At 46.5% G+C, this 15,802-nt stretch overlaps 1 protein-coding gene across 1 annotated transcript in view; it reads left to right on the top strand.

Moving 5' to 3' along the window:
• LOC130206592 (histone-lysine N-methyltransferase 2C-like) overlaps nucleotides 1-15,802 on the top strand; it is a 134,748-nt gene that overhangs the window by 29,833 nt on the left and 89,113 nt on the right. The window contains exons 11-17 of the mRNA XM_056434638.1: nucleotides 1,204-1,321; nucleotides 1,390-1,541; nucleotides 3,800-4,372; nucleotides 4,730-7,569; nucleotides 7,693-7,851; nucleotides 8,065-8,918; nucleotides 9,233-9,334. Coding sequence (XP_056290613.1) covers nucleotides 1,204-1,321; nucleotides 1,390-1,541; nucleotides 3,800-4,372; nucleotides 4,730-7,569; nucleotides 7,693-7,851; nucleotides 8,065-8,918; nucleotides 9,233-9,334 — 4,798 coding nt within the window. The remainder of the gene's footprint in view (nucleotides 1-1,203; nucleotides 1,322-1,389; nucleotides 1,542-3,799; nucleotides 4,373-4,729; nucleotides 7,570-7,692; nucleotides 7,852-8,064; nucleotides 8,919-9,232; nucleotides 9,335-15,802) is intronic.

The raw sequence follows: 15,802 nt of genomic DNA on the forward strand, positions 1-15,802 counted from the left end.
ACACTATCACAGAGAAATACATACACACACACACTATCACAGAGAAATACACACACACACTATCACAGAGAAATACACACACACACACTATCACAGAGAAATACATACACACACACACACACACTATCACAGAGAAATACACACACACACTATCACAGAGAAATACATACACACACACACACTATCACAGAGAAATACATACACACACTATCACAGAGAAATACATACACACACACTATCACAGAGAAATACACACACACACTATCACAGAGAAATACATACACACACACACACTATCACAGAGAAATACACACACACACTATCACAGAAATACATCAGAAATACACACACACACTATCACAGAGAAATACATACACACACACTATCACAGAGAAATACACTCACACACACAGAAATACACACACACTTATGAATACACATAAATACACACACTCAGAAATACACTCACACTATCACAGAGAAATACATACACACACTATCACAGAGAAATACACACACACACTATCACAGAGAAATACATACACACACTATCACAGAGAAATACACACACACTATCACAGAGAAATACACACACACTATCACAGAGAAATACATACACACACTATCACAGAGAAATACATACACACACTATCACAGAGAAATACACACACACACTATCACAGAGAAATACATAAACACACACACAATCACAGAGAAATACATACACACACACACACTATCACAGAGAAATACACACACACACTATCACAGAGAAATACATACACACACACACACACACAGAGAACTACATACACACACACACACAGAGAAATACACACACACACACAGAGAAATACATACACACACACACACACACACACACACTATCACAGAGAAATACACACATACACACTATCACAGAGAAATACATACACACACACACACACAGAGAAATACACACACACACACACACACACTATCACAGAGAAATACATACACACACACACACAGAGAAATACACACACACACACACACACACAGAGAAATACATACACACACACACACTCTCACAGAGAAATACATACACACACACACACTCTCACAGAGAAATACACACATACACACTCAGAGGAATACATCCAGACACACACTCTTGCTGTCGTACAAACAGTGTCCTTACTTGTGTGTGTGTGTGTGCTTCAGGGTGCACGGGGATGACGGGCCGATGCTGGTGTGTGAGCGCTGTGATAAGTCCTACCACACACACTGTCTCACGCCTCCTCCTCTGGATGGAACTCTGGGGCCCGGCTGGAGATGCAAGGTGAGAAACACACTCCACGACAACCTGTGTGTGCTCGCGTGTGTGTGTTTTAAACCTCTCTCTCCCAGAACTGCAGAATCTGTCGTCTCTGTGGTGTGAGGTCATCAGGCCAGTGGGCCAATCACCCGTTTCTCTGCGAGTCATGTGACATGGCCCTGCCCTGCCCGCTCTGCGACCTCGACACACCACAGGACCATGTAATCTGTTCCTGTTGTTACAGGTATGAGGTCACAGTTAGACTTCCTGTTGCTACAGGCATGAGGTCACAGTTAGACTTCCTGTTGCTAACAGGCATGAGGTCACAGTTAGGGTTAAGTGCAAGTGACTTTTTTTCGTCCCGATGTGCGCGCACACGCCGGGATCGGAGCTCTGCGGCGCGCGAGACGGAGAGCCGAGAAGTGTTAACGCGACACGTAGAGACAGAAATAACATGCTGCTGTAGAGACGACCAACATCAGATCGGTCAGTACGCAAAGGCGCGAAGTAACACAAGTGGCTTTACGCATTGTTGATTATTTTCGCGCATGCGTACCTGTGTACCAGACCTAAGAGACTTATAGAGCAGCCTGATAATAAGGAGTTGACTTAAGAGACTTATAGAGCAGCCTGATAATAAGGAGTTGACCTAAGAGACTTATAGAGCAGCCTGATAATAAGGAGTTGACCTAAGAGACTTATAGAGCAGCCTGATGATAAGGAGTTGACCTTAGAGACTAATAGAGCAACCTGATAATAACGAGTTGACCTTAGAGACTTATAGAGCAGCCTGATGATAAGGAGTTGACCTTAGAGACTTATAGAGCAGCCTGATAATAAGGAGTTGACCTTAGAGACTTATAGAGCAGCCTGATGATAAGGAGTTGACCTTAGAGACTTATAGAGCAGCCTGATGATAAGGAGTTGACCTTAGAGACTTATAGAGCAGCCTGATAATAAGGAGTTGACCTTAGAGACTTATAGAGCAGCCTGATGATAAGGAGTTGACCTTAGAGACTTATAGAGCAGCCTGATAATAAGGAGTTGACCTTAGAGACTTATAGAGCAGCCTGATGATAAGGAGTTGACCTTAGAGACTTATAGAGCAGCCTGATGATAAGGAGTTGACTTAAGAGACTTATAGAGCAGCCTGATAATAAGGAGTTGACCTTAGAGACTTATAGAGCAGCCTGATGATAAGGAGTTGACCGTAGAGACTTATAGAGCAGCCTGATGCTAAGGAGTTGACCTTAGAGACTAATAGAGCAACCTGATAATAAGGAGTTGACCTTAGAGACTTACAGAGCAGCCTGATAATAACGAGTTGACCTTAGAGACTTATAGAGCAGCCTGATAATAAGGAGTTGACCTTAGAGACTTATAGAGCAGCCTGATGATAAGGAGTTGACCGTAGAGACTTATAGAGCAGCCTGATGCTAAGGAGTTGACCTTAGAGACTAATAGAGCAACCTGATAATAAGGAGTTGACCTTAGAGACTTACAGAGCAGCCTGATAATAACGAGTTGACCTTAGAGACTTATAGAGCAGCCTGATGATAAGGAGTTGACTTAAGAGACTTATAGAGCAGCCTGATAATAAGGAGTTGACCTTAGAGACTTATAGAGCAGCCTGATGATAAGGAGTTGACCGTAGAGACTTATAGAGCAGCCTGATGCTAAGGAGTTGACCTTAGAGACTAATAGAGCAACCTGATAATAAGGAGTTGACCTTAGAGACTTACAGAGCAGCCTGATAATAACGAGTTGACCTTAGAGACTTATAGAGCAGCCTGATGATAAGGAGTTGACCTTAGAGACTTATAGAGCAGCCTGATGATAAGGAGTTGACCTTAGAGACTTATAGAGCAGCCTGATGATAAGGAGTTGACCTTAGAGACTTATAGAGCAGCCTGATGATAAGGAGTTGACCTTAGAGACTTATAGAGCAGCCTGATAATAAGGAGTTGACCTAAGAGACTTATAGAGCAGCCTGATGATAAGGAGTTGACCTTAGAGACTTATAGAGCAGCCTGATGATAAGGAGTTGACCTTAGAGACTTATAGAGCAGCCTGATGATAAGGAGTTGACCTTAGAGACTTATAGAGCAGCCTGATGATAAGGAGTTGACCTTAGAGACTTATAGAGCAGCCTGGTGATAAGGAGTTGACCTAAGAGACTTATAGAGCAGCCTGATGATAAGGAGTTGACCTTAGAGACTTATAGAGCAGCCTGATGATAAGGAGTTGACCTTAGAGACTTATAGAGCAGCCTGATAATAAGGAGTTGACCTTAGAGACTTATAGAGCAGCCTGATGATAAGGAGTTGACCTTAGAGACTTATAGAGCAGCCTGATGATAAGGAGTTGACCTTAGAGACTTATAGAGCAGCCTGATGATCCACCATGATAACGTCTACTTGAGAGGTTCCATAAGGTAACTTGACTGATTTCGACACTCCTGAAGCTTCACTGACCAACAGGTGGGACTGTGTGTTGCTCCAGGTGTGTCCACACGGAGTGCATCATGCAGACTGGGGGGGGCAGGGCGCCAGCTGAAGACTACGTCTGCACCACCTGCAGGCCTCCAGAAGATGTTCCCCTCCCTCCACCCCCATGCAGTCCTCCATCGTCCACTGAAGCACCACCTATTACTGCCACTCATAACCCAGTCCAGCTTCTAAGCTCAGAACCACCACAGAGTCCAGCACCATCTCCCTCTAGACCTACAGAACCCCCACAGAGTCCAGCACCATCTCCCTCTAGACCTACAGAACCACCACAGAGTCCAGCACCATCTCCCTCTAGACCTACAGAACCACCACAGAGTCCAGCACCATCTCCCTCTAGACCTACAGAACCCCCACAGAGTCCAGCACCATCTCCCTCTAGACCTACAGAACCCCCACAGAGTCCAGCACCATCTCCCTCTAGACCTACAGAACCACCACAGAGTCCAGCACCATCTCCCTCTAGACCTACAGAACCCCCACAGAGTCCAGCACCATCTCCCTCTAGACCTACAGAACCACCACAGAGTCCAGCACCATCTCCTCTAGACCTACAGAACCCCACAGAGTCCAGCACCATCTCCCTCTAGACCTACAGAACCACCACAGAGTCCAGCACCATCTCCTCTAGACCTACAAAACCACCACAGAGTCCAGCACCATCTCCCTCTAGACCTACAGAACCCCCACAGAGTCCAGCACCATCTCCCTCTAGACCTACAGAACCCCCACAGAGTCCAGCACCATCTCCCTCTAGACCTACAGAACCACCACAGAGTCCAGCACCATCTCCCTCTAGACCTACAGAACCACCACAGAGTCCAGCACCATCTCCCTCTAGACCTACAGAACCACCACAGAGTCCAGCACCATCTCCCTCTAGACCTACAGAACCCCCACAGAGTCCAGCACCATCTCCCTCTAGACCTACAGAACCACCACAGAGTCCAGCACCATCTCCCTCTAGACCTACAGAACCACCACAGAGTCCAGCACCATCTCCCTCTAGACCTACAGAACCACCACAGAGTCCAGCACCATCTCCCTCTAGACCTACAGAACCACCACAGAGTCCAGCACCATCTCCCTCTAGAGCTACAGAACCACCACAGAGTCCAGCACCATCTCCCTCTAGAGCTACAGAACCCCCACAGAGTCCAGCACCACCTCCCTCTAGACCTACAGAACCACCACAGAGTCCAGCACCACCTCCCTCTAGACCTACAGAACCCCCACAGAGTCCAGCACCATCTCCCTCTAGACCTACAGAACCCCCACAGAGTCCAGCACCATCTCCCTCTAGACCTACAGAACCCCCACAGAGTCCAGCACCACCTCCCTCTAGACCTACAGAACCCCCACAGAGTCCAGCACCATCTCCCTCTAGACCTACAGAACCCCCACAGAGTCCAGCACCATCTCCCTCTAGACCTACAGAACCCCCACAGAGTCCAGCACCATCTCCCTCTAGACCTACAGAACCCCCACAGAGTCCAGCACCATCTCCCTCTAGACCTACTGAGCTCCAGGGAAGTCCTTCACTATCTCACCGTGATCCTACAGAGCTCCTAGATTGCCACAATCTGTCTCAAGTTAATTCAGCAGCGCTTCAACAAAGACCTACTCTGAATTCCACAGAGGATCCGCTCTTGGCCACAAACTGTCAGAGTCCAATCCAGGGAAGTCCCATATTGTGTAGCCTTGCACATCCTCTGTGCCAGGCAGGGCGTGGTCCGACCTGTGTTCAGCCAGGAGAGCCTCAGCAAAGTACTCCACAGAGCGGCCCCCCACAGGGCGGGAGAGCATGTCGTCCTCCTGACATGCTCAGCACCGAGCCTCAGCACGGCCCCCCACAGGGACGGCATCGCCCTGTCCAGGTCGACACATCGCCTGCAGAGAGTCCCAGACATGATGCTGAATATACACTGAACCAGGAGAGCCCAAGACCAACCCGCTTTTCTGGGCTGCAATGTGGGCCTTCATGGGCCATTTCTCCACTGGACCGGGAGCTCTCGGCAGTCTGCTGTCGGGCTCCTCAGACCGGAAGAAGACCTGCCTCACTGAGGCCCCTTTCAGCTCCATGTAGCCCATTACCGACCTCACACACAGCCACGCAGTGTGCCAGGTCTCTGCCTGCTAGCCCAGTACACGCCAACTCCACAACGCCTTCCAAGCCTTTACATCGTGGCCTTCTTCCTGTTCTGCTTGCTACACAGTCAAGAGTCACAACGACATGCGCCCAAACCAGGAACACAGAGCTGAAGTCCTTGGAGAGTCCCAACCGTAATGGCCAAGCATTGGAAAGTAGTCCCGTCTCCGGTCCGTCCATCACGCCCACACCAGAAAGCCGTGTCCAGATGAGCCTAACGGTGTCACCGTGTGCTCATGACGGCCCACCTCGCTGCACAGAAGCTATTGAAGGTAGCGCCAGCCCCATACCGTTCCAAAATAGCTCGGCTAATGCAAGCCCCAAACACACCAGTGGAACAGCTTCACGCCCCGTACGCTCTGATCGGGCCTGGAGCGGCCCCGAGCCCAGCTCCTCCACACAACCAACTAGCCCCTTGACGTCACCTGTTTGGTCCTCAACACAAGCAGGTCGCCCCTCAGAAGTACTGGTTCCACCCAGCCAGCCCATCTCGTGTCAGGATGAGGAGATGGCATTAGATGTCGACCACAACGGGGCTAACTTCTCTCCACAATGTGGAGTTACTACGAGCCCTGCTGCGTCCAGGACGCTGAGCAACAGGCTCGCACAGACTCAGCCAAGCCGAGGCCCCTCACATGTTCCCAGGACCTGCAGTCCTTCTGCTTCCTCTCCAGTCCGGACCAAGCCCATGCCTACCAGCTGTAGGCCGTCTGATTCTAGCCCAGCGAGGAGTTCCCACTCTGCTGGCATTACTGATGTCGATGACAGCCACGCTCCCCAGAGGTCTAGTCCTCCTGGTCAAGCTGCTCCTCACATACAGAGCACCTGTAGTCCGACTCCCTCATTAGCTAGCACGCCATCCAGCAGCCCTGCACATGCTGCTGGATCTTGTGTTGGCCCACCTCACGGTGCAGCTCAGGCAAGTCAAACGTACCGTAGCCCCACAGGAAGCCCCGTCCTGCCCGGCGCCCCGCTAAGCCCCTCTTGGACCAGCTCAAGTCTTAATGTGGACATTGTGGCCAGTTCCATCATACAAATCTCTGTTCTTCCTGGAGGGGTTCAGCTTGATTCTGGTCGTGTTGAACCTAAAGACACGATTAGGCAGACGAGTCCTGCACCTGCCAGTTCCCTCCACGAAGACTCGTCTGCTGTTGGTTCCAACCAGGTTAGCCAGTCCCCAGTTAGTCCTCTCCCTACCCCCCACAGATCTGCAGGTAAAAGTCCACAAATCCCTTCCCCGGAAGGCCCCTCGTATCCAAGACCAGACGCCCCTGTTGATGCTACTTCTCCTCCAGCTAGTCCGAGCCATGCGAGCACTGTTCATTCAAGTCCCTCTCAGGATCATACGGCGATGCCTAGCATTAGCCACATTAGTGGAACTGCCCAGGCTGTGCACAGTAGCCCAGTTGCACCAGAGGCTAGTCCCAGTTCTGGACCAGGTAGCCCTACGAGGTGTGAAGATGCCACTGGTCCACATTCAGTTAGTCCTGTTGTTGCTGAAACCAGCCCTAGTCCTACTAGGCCTGTCCTGCCTGATGCTGGTCCTCGTCCTGAAGGCCACTTTGTTTCCAGCCCCCAGCGACACACAACCACGAGGGAGTCTTCAGTCCCTGTGGGTGAGTGTCAGCGATAGAACACGTGAAGTAAGGCTTGGACATCAAACCATGTGCCTAGAAAATAAAACTATTCGTGTTGACTGGGTGTTTTTTTTTATAGTTTCTAACTTTGTCTTTCTCTAGATGTGAGCATGGTGGAGGAGCAGGAAAAGACGAGTGAAGAGAAGGAGGCGATGCCGGAGAAGCCTCACCAGACAACAAAGGAGAGTCCAGAGGGTGGAGGAGCACCAGACCAGGTGGAGGAGGAGGATCAGCAGAGCAGCTCCGACTGCCCCCCTTCAGGTAGGCAGCAGCACAATGGAGTTGGACCGCATCGATATGTCCACACTGTGATTTCATCATGACATCAGCTCACCGTCGTACAAGACGTTTAGAGACGCCGACGATGGCGTCCTCCGTGATTGTCCGTCAGGACGCCGTGAAGCTGAATTCACGGTGACTGTAAAGTATCTTTGTGTCTTCATGTTCATCTGAACCGTTTCTTCTTCTCTGAAGGAGTCCAGCTGGGATCTTTTCTGAATGAAGACCCTCAGTCAGCTCCTCCCACGCCTCCACTCACCACACCACAATCGGCCTTACCACTCCAACAGCCCTCCTACTTCCCCCCATCTTCACCTCCTGCCTCCCCCCTCCCCTCACCACAGCCTCCTCCTCCGAGAGCCGGCTCTCTGGAGGCCTCCCCTCACAGGACTGCCTTACTCCTCTCCCCCAATATCCTGCCTCCCCCTGTCCTTCCTCTGGAAGAGGAACCGAGCTCTCAAAGTACAGCCGTGATGGGGGGGGCGGGGCTAGAGGACAAACCGCTTTTCTGTCATGTGTTATCAGCGGATGATGACAGCCAATCACAGAGTCGGTTTGAACTCACCAAAGATAAGCACCAATCACATTCTGAGCCTTTAGGGAGGGAGGAGGAGGAGCCAATAGCTACAGACGTGGCCACTTCCGAGGTGGTTGCTGGGCAACAGCCAATGAGGGAGATGCGGGATGCCGAGGAGGAGGAACAAGGAAAGGATGCGAGGGCCGAGCAGGAGGAACAATCTGAAGTGGAGGAGGAGCCGGTTAGCCCTATGCTGGAGCTGGACTTGGACATTGAGGTGATGGCTTTGATGTCCTCCTCATCTCCTCCCCCCTCCCTCCTGCATCTCTCCTCCCCTAGCCCACCTGCCTTCTCCCGGCGAGGGCCTCCTGCCTGCTCGTCCAGGCCTTCGGACGACCTCTCCATCCGTCTCAGGCAGTCTCCCTTCTCCGCCGAGGCCTCTCCCGCCAGGTCTCTGGTAACCCCGCCTTCTCTGTCCTCGACTCCTCTCCTGTCCTCTCCACCGGCCAGGGAGTCGTCTCCTCTTTCCAAGGTAAGCGTGTGAGGACTCCCATGTCACGGGTCTGTTGGGCGCCACTCCGCATCGCTTTGGTCAAACACTACAAATGCAGAAAAAAACTTTTTTTGTTTACTATTGGAAAATATTAACATTTCATTGGCAATAATTCTTACTTTGACCGTCCTAGTAAAATAGTCCTGGAGCTGAGGCCTGTTGAGCAACACCTCGACTCGTACTGTAGCGCTCCGTTTCATCGAGGAGGGAGTTTGATATCCTCCCAGTGTCTCCTTGTTTACTCTCCCAGTGTTCTCCTCCTGGTGATTGACCTCCTCATCTCTTCTCCTCAGGCTCCTCCCATCACGGTGCTCCCCCTGATACCTAAGATTGGAATGGGAAAACCAGCCATCTCCAAGAGGAAGTTCTCCCCTGGCAGAGCCCGGCTCAAACAAGTTTGTGACCTTTGACCTCTGGTTTGGTGTCAGTTTAGTTGAAATAAAAAAAATTTTAAACATCATGATCTATATACAGGACTGTCTCAGAAAATTAGAATATTGTGATAAAGTTCTTTATTTTCTGTAATGCAATTAAAAAAACAAAAATGTCATGCATTCTGGATTCATTACAAATCAACTGAAATATTGCAAGCCTTTTATTCTTTTAATATTGCTGATTATGGCTTACAGTTTAAGAAAACTCTAAAATCCTATCTCATAAAATTTTAATATTTCCTCAGACCAAGTAAAAAAAAAGATTTATAACAGCTGAGTGTTTGTCAAGGCTCAGGAAACCCTTGCAGGTGTTTCGAGTTAATTAGACAATTCAAGTGATTTGTTTAATACCCTACTAGTATACTTTTTCATGATATTCTAATATTTAGAGATAGGATATTTGAGTTTTCTTAAGCTGTAAGCCATAATCAGCAATATTAAAAGAATAAAAGGCTTGAAATATTTCAGTTGATTTGTAATGAATCCAGAATGCATGACATTTTTGTTTTTTGAATTGCATTACAGAAAATAAAGAACTTCATCACAATATTCTAATTTTCTGAGACAGTCCTGTATATATATATATATATATGTATATATGTGTGTATATGTATATATACACATATATATATGTATATGTATTAGGGCTGTGAAACGATTACAATTTTTAATCAGGTTAATCACAGGTTTCTGTGGATTAATCATGATTAATCACATATATACATTTATACACAGGGTGCACATAACTTGCTCACCAGTGCACACGCCGGCATCCGAGCTCTGCCGCGCGCGAGACGGAGATCGGAGTCGTGTTAACGCGACACTAGAGACAGAATGACACGCTGCTGGTTAGAGACGACCAACAACAGACGGATTGGAAGCTCATTCTGCGCATGCGTTAAATGCGTTAAAAAAACAAAACTAATCCTGTAATTTAATCATAACGCGTTATTTTTCACAGCACTAATATGTATATATATGTGTGTATATATATATATGTGTGTATATATATATATATGTATATTAGGGCTGGGCACGTTAACGCGTTAATCTTGCGTTAACGCATCAATGAATTAACGCCGACAATTATTTTATCGCGCGTTAACGCAGGTTTTATTATTTATTTTATTATTGTAAAAGTGTGTTGCTCACAGGCTTTTATTTTGTAAAAGTCTGCTACTGCTTGCGGAGCCGGAAAAGAAAGTCATTCGCGGTTTAACAAACATGGAGAATCTCAACAAATGACGGCAGGTATGAGACTCAAGACACACGTCACACGGAGAATACACGAGCTGGATGAAAGGAGAGGACTGCAAAGCGACAGCTTCACAACGTGCTGTTGCTCTCATGGGGACGACTGGACATCGGGGGACCAGACGTCCTCTTTCCCCGGACATGTCCTGCTTCTGAGACCTACAAAATGCGTCCGGCAGGGATTCCAAAAACGTCGGGATTTTGCTTCGTCGGATATTTGTGTTTCTCTGGGTTTTCATAAACTCGTATTTACCCCTTACAAGTTTTGGAAATGGTATCTCCCTTCTTACGTGAGCTCTGACGGTATAGAGGACAGTCATTGGTCGACCGATCTCAGGGTTGCCAGATACACGATAATTATCCTCCAAATACAACCATTTTGAGCCTTTGGTACGATACTTCACCGTCTCCAACCTGGCAACACGGAGCACCTCGCCGCCTCCACTAGTTCATTGTTGTTTGTGCGGCATGCTATACACTACAACCAGCGCCGCCGCTCCCATAGCGCACTACGCGCTGTGCGGAGGGCACCACGTCCTGAGGGGGCTCCACAAAATAGGCAACTAAAGAATCCTCATAGTTATAATAATTATAATGCCGATATTATTTCAGTCTAGAAATATTAGGCACCTTTAGGCATGTATATCACAAAACAGGCAGGACAAGAGGGATGTTTAATCTCAGCACCCCCCCCCCCCCCCCCCCGAGACGAAGTGTCCTCTTTTTCACAAACTCAAATCTGGTCACCCTACTGGACATCACTCGGTAACCACAATGACCTCGGAGTTACTGAGCATTATATTGATGAGAAGTGGGCGCTGCATTCACATGCCCTGACTGTGATAAACACAGAGGAGAGACATTCTGCTGACACTTTGCTGAAGTTGCACAGCAGTGGAATGTGTCACATAAAGTCACCACACTGAGCAGACAGAGCACCAGAGATGATCGCTGCTGCAAGACGACTGCCTTTGATCATGTCCCTGCTTCGCGTCTCCAGCGTTCTGTCACAGTGTCTCTGCATCACTGCGTTGGACAATGTCCTGACAGATTTTATGGCACTTTAGTTCATATGGCAGTACATTTAAAATAAGTGTCAAGTTCTAGGAATTGACAAACTGCACTGAAAGTGTTTTCTGGTGTCTCACTCTTAGAGGGACAACACATGTTATGGTACTTTCATTCATATGGCAGAACATTTCAAATAGAAGTGCGCTATACACTACTTTTTAATTAATTATTGGATTTTGCGTATACAAATGCGATTAATCAGGGAAATCATGCGATTAATCGCGATTAAAAAAATGTAATCGTTGCCCAGCCCTAATGTATATATATGTATACAGGGTTTTTCCTGGGTCAAAATGGGTCTTAGGTGCTCCCAAAAAATTGTTTGCGCTCTGTGCGCACACGGTCTGTTCGTGCACGTCGGGCTGTTGAGTGAGTGATCGGCAGCTGGCCGCTCTGTCCATTCGCTCACCTCACAGTTGCGTATTGATCAGACAAGAAGACACGCTTATCAACTCCAGTGTCTCCTCCCCCCCCCCCCCCAAACAACTCTTCTCGGCTCGCGCGCGCCAGAGCTCCGATGCCGGCGCGCACCTCGCTCAGCGGTGATGCGCGCACACAGGTGAGCACACCTCAGTGTTAAATTAAGCTCAGGGCACCAACATGGCTACCGGCACTAGTCCCGCCCCCCTGAAGCTGTAAACCTCGGGGAAACACTGAACTCGATTACTATTAATCAAAACAGAACGAGGGTTCGGCTGTAGCCGACTTGAAACATACTATTGAGAACATATTCGCTGACGTGATGAACACAGTTTTAGTTTTAGTTTTGTTTTTTTCCCATCGCGGACTTTTTTTTGCCTTAGGCGCTCGGGAAAACGGCTTAGGCGTGCGCCCAAATTTTCTCTATGCAGGAAAAACCCTGGTATATACGTGTATATATATATATATATGTACGTATACATATGTATATATATATACTAGTGCTGTCAATCGATTAAAAAAATTTAACTAATTAATCGCACATTTTGAAATTCATTAATCGCGATTAATCGCAATTAAAAGTTCATTCTTTTTAAAGACCAAACTTCACACAGAGCTGTGTTTTCAAAGAGACTCCTACCTATAAAGTGCCAGCGAGGTATTTAATATTGTGGATGATAAATTGTTTCTTCAGTGAAACATCAGATTAGTAAAAAAAAAAGAAGTATCTTGAGACCCCATTGGTCCTGTCATCTTTACCACTGAACAGCAGCAGAACCAGTGGCCTTGGTAACTGACTGACATTCACATATGTCCTGTTCACCCTCTGGAGGCTGAGGGCATTTTATACATTTTACAAACAACATGTAAATTCACCTTTTAAAGGCGTTTTCATATGACACATACCACGTGTTCTACATCAAACATTCCAGAACAATCTCAGCTCTATTCAATGAGGCTCATTGTCCTGGTGCCGTATTCTCTGCTCTCTGACTGACAGGCTGCTAATGAGCCTCACCTGTGAGGTGGGAGGTCCTTTGTGATTTACTGAGTGTTCATTGGTTGTTTTTTTCCCAAAGTGTTGACAGACAAACGGATTGACCAATCACGGTGAAGGTTTCGTGTGACGAGTTCTTTCCGCGCCGCGTCACCCGACACGTCGCCCTCCGTTCCTCTGTGTGTCAGAGGGGGAGACGGGAGGAAGGAGGAGCAGGAGGAAACCCGACTGATTCATCCACGAGTTAAACTGATTTATGATCCTTATTTTCGCGGAGAAATAATTGTTTTAAAAACGGAAAGTGTCAAACCGTACTGCCGCGGCTTGACACTCGGTTTGAGTGTAAAAACTTCAACGAACACCGGAAGTAAACAAAGTTGCGTTAACATATTTTAGTGCGTTAACGCGGCCAAATTAATCGCATAGATTAACGCGTTAACGCTGACAGCCCTAATATATACACATATATATATGGATATATGTATGTATATTTGTGACCAGATGAACAATATATGTCATGTAACCAGGTGAACAATAGATGGCATGTGACCAGATGAACAATAGATGTCATGTGACCAGATGAACAATAGATGTCATGTGACTAGATGAACAATAGATGTCATGTGACCAGGTGAACAATAGATGTCATGTGACTAGATGAACAATAGATGTCATGTGACTAGATGAATAATAGATGTCATGTGACCAGATGAACAATAGATGTCATGTGACCAGATGAACAATAGATGTCATGTGACTAGATGAACAATAGATGTCATGTGACCAGGTGAACAATAGATGTCATGTGACTAGATGAACAATAGATGTCATGTGACCAGATGAACAATAGATGTCATGTGACCAGATGAACAATAGATGTCATGTGACCAGATGAACAATAGATGTCATGTGACCAGATGAACAATAGATGTCATGTGACCAGATGAACAATAGATGTCATGTGACCAGGTGAACAATAGATGTCATGTGACTAGATGAACAATAGATGTCATGTGACCAGATGAACAATAGATGTCATGTGACTAGATGAACAATAGATGTCATGTGACCAGGTGAACAATAGATGTCATGTGACCAGATGAACAATAGATGTCATGTGACCAGGTGAACAATAGATGTCATGTGACCCGGTGAACAATAGATGTCATGTGACCAGGTGAACAATAGATGTCATGTGACCAGGTGAACAATAGATGTCATGTGACCAGGTGAACAATAGATGTCATGTGACTCGGTGAACAATAGATGTCATGTGACCAGATGAACAATAGATGTCATGTGACCAGGTGAACAATAGATGTCATGTGACCAGGTGAACAATAGATGTCATGTCACTAGATGAACAATAGATGTCATGTGACCAGGTGAACAATAGATGTCATGTGACCAGATGAACAATAGATGTCATGTGACTAGATGAACAATAGATGTCATGTGACCAGATGAACAATATATGTCATGTGACCAGATGAACAATAGATGTCATGTGACTAGATGAACAATAGATGTCATGTGACCAGATGAACAATAGATGTCATGTGACTAGATGAACAATAGATGTCATGTGACCAGATGAACAATATATGTCATGTGACTAGATGAACAATAGATGTCATGAGACCAGGTGAACAATAGATGTCATGTGACTAGATGAACAATAGATGTCATGTGACTAGATGAACAATAGATGTCATGAGACCAGGTGAACAATAGATGTCATGTGACTAGATGAACAATAGATGTCATGTGACCAGATGAACAATAGATGTCATGTGACCAGATGAACAATAGATGTCATGTGACCAGATGAACAATAGATGTCATGTGACCAGATGAACAATAGATGTCATGTGACCAGATGAACAATAGATGTCATGTGACCAGATGAACAATAGATGTCATGTGACCAGATGAACAATAGATGTCATGTGACCAGATGAACAATAGATGTCATGTGACCAGATGAACAATAGATGTCATGTGACCAGATGAACAATAGATGTCATGTGACCAGATGAACAATAGATGTCATGTGATTAGATGAATAATAGATGTCATGTGACTAGATGAACAATAGATGTCATGTGACTAGGTGAACAATAGATGTCATGTGACCAGATGAACAATAGATGTCATGTGACCAGATGAACAATAGATGTCATGTGACCAGATGAACAATAGATGTCATGTGACCAGATGAACAATAGATGTCATGTGACCAGATGAACAATAGATGTCATGTGACCAGATGAACAATAGATGTCATGTGACCAGATGAACAATAGATGTCATGTGACCAGATGAACAATAGATGTCATGTGACTAGATGAACAATAGATGTCATGTGACCAGATGAACAATAGATGTCATGTGACCAGATGAACAATAGATGTCATGTGACCAGGTGAACAATAGATGTCATGTGACTAGGTGAACAATAGATGTCATGTGACCAGATGAACAATAGATGTCATGTGACTAGGTGAACAATAGATGTCATGTGACCAGATGAACAATAGATGTCATGTGACCAGGTGAACAATAGATGTCATTCAGTTTTCAATTCAGTTTATTTGTATAGCCCAATTTCACAAATTACAAATTTGTCTCGGAGTGCTTTACAATCTGTACACATAGACATCCCTGCCCCAAAACCTCACATCGGA

This window comes from Pseudoliparis swirei, chromosome 16 (genome assembly GCF_029220125.1).
Source record: "Pseudoliparis swirei isolate HS2019 ecotype Mariana Trench chromosome 16, NWPU_hadal_v1, whole genome shotgun sequence".
Lineage (NCBI taxonomy): Eukaryota > Metazoa > Chordata > Actinopteri > Perciformes > Liparidae > Pseudoliparis > Pseudoliparis swirei.